Here is a 5567-nt window from a genome sequence, read left to right on the forward strand (position 1 = left end):
AGCGCCACTATGCAACTTAGCTCAGCCACTATGCAACACAGCGCAAACGTTGTAGCTGCGGGTGCGATACTACTAACTGCACCTCAACCTCCTCACAGACTAAAGCAGATACCACTGGCCAGCGACGGAGAGGCAGACGAAGAAGCAGTGGCTCTGGCTCTGACTGCGGCTGCGGCTGTGGCTGTCACTACGGCTGTGGCAGTTATCTCTGCTGTCGTGCTCGTTGTAGGTAGTCGCACTGGTCGTGCAAACAATGCGAACATCGGTGCTCGCATATAAATTGGGACGCATGCAGCAGAATGTCCGATAATTTGAATTTGTCATTCGCGCTCAGAATACAGAAAAGTCTAAACGCAGCGGTACAACGTGGCGTATGCGGCATGCACGAGAAAGAAAATTGTTGAAGCAAAAGTAAACAAGTAAAAATACATACATACAACGGTGTTTGGTGCATAGTGTCGAAAAATAAAAAATTGGCGAACAGAAGTAAACACAAAACTATATAGAAAAATTTGAATCAAAAAGCAAAATAGGGAAAGCATTAAACGCCAAGCGGAAGAAAGTTATGCAAAAAAAAGAGCAGAACGCGCAAACACATTAGTGAACAAAGAACTGTTTGTAAAGTTTACAAACTCGCTTAAAGTAAATATTCTTTTCATGCACACACATAGTTGAAAGCAGAGTGATTTTTTTTTTGTGTGCAAACTCACCACTAAAAGGATTAAATACATACAAGCACTCGGACATACATTTGGAGCCACCAGCGAAATTCAAAAGCGCAAAACACACATAATAAATCATAAATAACTGCAAATATTTAGCGGGGAAATGTTGCCGAAAGTATTCCACAGTTTTGCCATTGTTGCATTGCTGCTTTTTACCCTAATGACAGCCAGCCAGTGTGGCCCACTGCCAAAAGTGGACGAGGTAAGAGCGCTTAGAGGATAACGGAAATATTGTATGAAGCCTAAAGAGGCTTGCCGTATAACGAAAATAAATCGTTAGGATAGAGATTTCGTAATTTAATTTTAATTTGATTGGCTTAGTTCGTTGAAAATAACTGACATAAACAGGTATTTAGTAGGAAACAAAGAGCACATACTACTGAGGTTTCCGTAATGATTGCCTCTACAGTTGCCTCGTGTGTATTGAACAAGAAGACCAGGTTGCCTCAACGATTGTCCCGTGTGTAGTCAGCATAATAACGTTCAAATAGAAGTAACAATTAGAACAGAAACTAATATAATTTTAGCGCCTGAAATAGTTTATAAATCGAAATGTAAAAATCGCTTGCCGGAAAAACAATTAGTCAAAGATAGATAAGAAGAAGAAGTACAAGTACACTCTTTACGACATTCGTCTCATCCTAAAGTCTATACACTGCTTAGAAGAACTCTTGAGTTTGGGGAGTGTATGGCCTCATTTTTCCCACAGTAAACCTACACCATTTCTCACGTCTTCTTGAAATGGTCCACACTCAAAGAATAGGTGCACTGGTGTATCTTTGGCTGAGTTTGACCAAAGTATACTTATATGTACATATGTATACATATATGGATTAGAATATGCAATCTGCAGTGTCCTATAAGGATAGCTATGTTAATAATCTTAGTTTCTCCTTATGTATGTTAATTAGAAGCTGGCAATACTACCATTGTCATCTATAGGGAAAATAACCAGTGGGACCACATTTTCTGCCTTAAAAAAGCTTCTGCATTTGTGTTATAACAAGAGGGCACACGCCACAAATGGGAGGAGAAGCTCGGCCAAGAAGCTAAAATATAATTACACCGGCATACAAAGAAAAGTGGTGTGTGCTTTTAACCAGACACACCTACCGCCATGTATTTCGACCCACACAAACCGATCTGAGTCCGTTTGACTCGTAAATTTTGAGTAAATATGAAAAAACGAAAAAAGTGCCAAAAAGTTCGCAATTTTCGCAATTTACTCGAAATTTTGAGGGTGTACGAGTCAAACGGACCTCAGATTTGGTAGGGGGGTCTGGGAAAAGCACACACCTCTTTTTTGTGTGCCGGTGTTATTAGTTTAAGATACATTTTCTTTGCGAAAGGAGTTTTGTCATTGTGCATAAATGCTGGCTGGAGTTCTTTTTTTGTGTTTCAAGAACCGTCCCATAAGTGCCTGATATCATTGCACGTAAACTTCACCTCGGTGACGTCATTGTCCACGATTTCACAAAGAGCTACATGTGTAAATACATATATGCCTAACGGATTGGTATTAAAATCTACTTTGTATTATACCGCAGAGGGTACTGTGAGCTTCCATCTGGCAAATGTAACAATTTCATTCAGGCAGCGAATACGATTGTCAGAAATGATTTTAATAAGTTCGTCCCCCACTTAGCTACACAGGAGAAGTGGCAGAACAACCCTCCCGCGGGCATCACTTTATCGTTTGTACTACGTCTTTTCTAAGCTCTGTTTCTAAGCAGCTTAGCTACCCAACTGCTGATAGTTGGTTGCAATGAGAGGCATTATTTCTCCATACTCAAAAGCAAGTTGTATCTCAGTAGTCATTTTATACCGGACCCCTAGACCTCCTGGCCCGGTAACCGTCAAGAGTTGGGATGCAAAGGTACGTGCTATTTATTCAATAACAAAAAAGAAAGAGTGCAACAACCAGCCACCGCGCTATACTTCCTTCTCGAAACTCTAGGCTAGCTGCAATTCAACTACACACATCGAACGCTATTTGTCCGGGTCCATAAACAATTATGCCACCCCACTATATTTTTTTTTAGAAAAGTTCCCCACGGAATTAGCAGAGAAGATCGAATCAAAAGGTGTCAGTGTAATTAGAGACGAATAGAGCAGTCGATTAAGCCATGTCTGTCTGTCCGTCCGTCCGTCCGTGTACACGATAACTCTAGCAAGAATTGAGATACCTCAACGAAATTTGGTACGTAGGTTTCCGTTAATCCAAGGTAGGTTGGTATTGAAAATGGGCGAAATCGGACTGTAACCACGCCCACATCCCATATAACGATAAGTTCCAGAAATACGAAAACTGCGATATTTTAGATTATTCACTCAAATTTGATATTTACAATAAATTTTAACGAAAAATAAGAATATTATAAATTTTTGGAAAATGGTAACCGCTGCACCAATTTCTTCCAAACTTGGCACAGTTGATGGCCTTGGTACAACCGAAAATTTTTAAAATCGGACGATAACCATAACCATAACCATATAACGGTAATTTAGAGAAATACAAAATTTTTGATAAATCAGTAAATATTAAATCTAATTTATTCAAAATTTGACGCTTGCAACAATTCTTTACCAAGAAATACGTTTATGGTAAAATTTTGGAAAATGGGCGTGGCACCGCCCACTTATGATCACATATATGTATATCGGTAACCGTTCTACCAATTTGTACCAAACTCGGTATGGTTATTGTGCTTGCCACATAGAAGCAAAACGTTGAAAATTATTGAAATCGGACTTAAGTTACGGCCGCTTTTCATATAACGGTAAAGATGGAAAACATATATTTAACACTTGCGCCGGGTATTTAATATTCGACTCCGCCCGAACTTAGACTTTCTTACTTGTTAAATTTATATTTGTTTATATTAAATTTGTTAGTGCAACTGGTCAAAATAAGGCGAGTCTATTATTTCTGCCACCAGTATACATTAAAGTGGTCCAAAAATGTATGTAAAAAAAATAAGGTCGGATTTTTAATGCCGCCACCCCCTAGGATTGTTATATACAGAAAAAAAATATACCCATATTATTTTATTTTGAAATCAAAAAATATTTAGGGAGTGCTCAAAGCGCTCAAAGTTTTCCATGTATTTTATATGGAGAAAAAACTATTTTTCGAAGAAATGGTATAAAACTCTTGAAAATCAATATTTTTTGACCGGAAAACTGTGGTTATCTTCAGGAGACTTCCAGTATTAATATCCAATTGTTTATTTAACCATTTTTTATGATTAAAGATTTTTTATTGGTCCCCCCTTGCATTTTCTAAGGGCTTTGGAAGACCTCTAAAATATAGTTACCATGAAAAAATTGTTAAAGAAACAATTGAGTATTATTACTGGGAATCTCCTGAAGATAAGTAAAGTTTTCCGATCGAAAAATATTGATTTTCAAGAATTCTACACCATTTCTACGAAAAGATGTTTTTTTCTCCATATAAAATACATGGAAAACTTTGAGCGCTTTGAGCACTCCCTAAATATTTTTTGATTTCAAAATAAAAAAAGGGGTATATTTTTTTCGATATAGATCAATCCTAGGGTGTGCCGGCATTAAAACTCCGACTTTATTTTTTTGGACCACTCTATTATACATACATACTCAGTATAAAAATCTATTCATAGATGTTATCAAATCAAGGTCAAGCATGTCCAACATGCCCATAAATTATTACTTTTACAAAACTGCTCTAAGCAACGTGTTAAACAAGCAACAAACAACAAACATTCATAATAAAATGAACTGAAAATAAATTGATAAATAGAGGACAATTCTAAGCTATTTTTGAAAGATATGCAGAGCTTTAGAAAAGTATGAATCAGTATGTATATAGGTATATATATGAAGGGAAAATAAAGTGACTAACAATAAATTGTTATATTTGCCTATATAAAATTTACAAATTTACAAGATTAAGCAATTTAAGGTATGTGACTAAAAATAGCAACACCAAGAATGCAGCGGCCATACGCCCAAAGATTGCGCAGTAAACATTTACAAAAAAAGACTGGGGCAGTAAATAGTACGATACGTGACGACAAACATAGAAAAAAACAGGCCAATTTCAATAATTTAATATATGTAGAAAAATATATATATTTCTGTAGATTGGTTTAGCAATTTAGTGGAATAGCCGAGCAGAAGGCATGAATATGAAGCTGTAGTGATTGCTATTGTTGTTGTTGTCATATTGTAATAATATGAATAATGGCACACGCATTTTAAATTGGTGTCGACAAATGCGAGTACGAGTACTAAGCCCATTACTCCTAACCAAATGAAAAAGCAGGTCTTTCACATGACGTGAATCACTTACATACATACATACATATGTACATATGTCCTTATATATGTAGCTCGGATGGTGCTTTCCATTCTTATTCCTCTTACTACCTTTTCTTCTCCATTCTAAGAATATTCTAATGAAACCTGAGTGCAGCTGTACTCGGCTGCAAGCGGAACATCTCCACTTGTTGAGAATATGTTGAGCAAAATAGAAAAGCGAAAAATATTCTAATTGAATTAAATTAATTCTCATTCTGTGATGTGTGCGCGATTTTATTTTATTTTAATTTTTGTTTTTTTTTTTACTTTTTTGCAGCAACAACTTTCGAAAATTCCGCAATGGCATTGTTTGCGATACTTTAAACACGATTTGTTGATGATGCGTCGTTGCCGACATTTGCATGTGCCAACGGCGCCACGCTCGGGCAATGTCAAATGAGTGCCGGTGCTGGGGAGACCCTGGCCTCCACCACCTTGGATTGGTTTCGTTGCGAACTGATTAACTGAATGAATTGAATGAAGAGGCAATGGGGGAGGGGG

The 5567-nt window shown here is 37.1% G+C and overlaps 1 protein-coding gene across 1 annotated transcript; it reads left to right on the top strand.

Annotated features, from left to right (window-relative positions):
• Positions 1-203: 203 nt before the first annotated feature.
• Positions 204-5561, top strand: LOC118741380. Its single transcript, XM_036473331.1, has 2 exons — positions 204-927; positions 5344-5561. The coding sequence occupies exons 1-2, from the start codon at positions 829-831 to the stop codon at positions 5464-5466; spliced, it is 222 nt and encodes a 73-aa protein (XP_036329224.1). The 5' UTR covers positions 204-828; the 3' UTR covers positions 5467-5561.
• Positions 5562-5567: the final 6 nt, after the last annotated feature.

The sequence above is a fragment of the Rhagoletis pomonella genome, unplaced genomic scaffold (assembly GCF_013731165.1).
Source record: "Rhagoletis pomonella isolate Grant_MI unplaced genomic scaffold, Rhpom_1.0 Rhpom_scaffold_00006, whole genome shotgun sequence".
NCBI classification, from domain to species: domain Eukaryota; kingdom Metazoa; phylum Arthropoda; class Insecta; order Diptera; family Tephritidae; genus Rhagoletis; species Rhagoletis pomonella.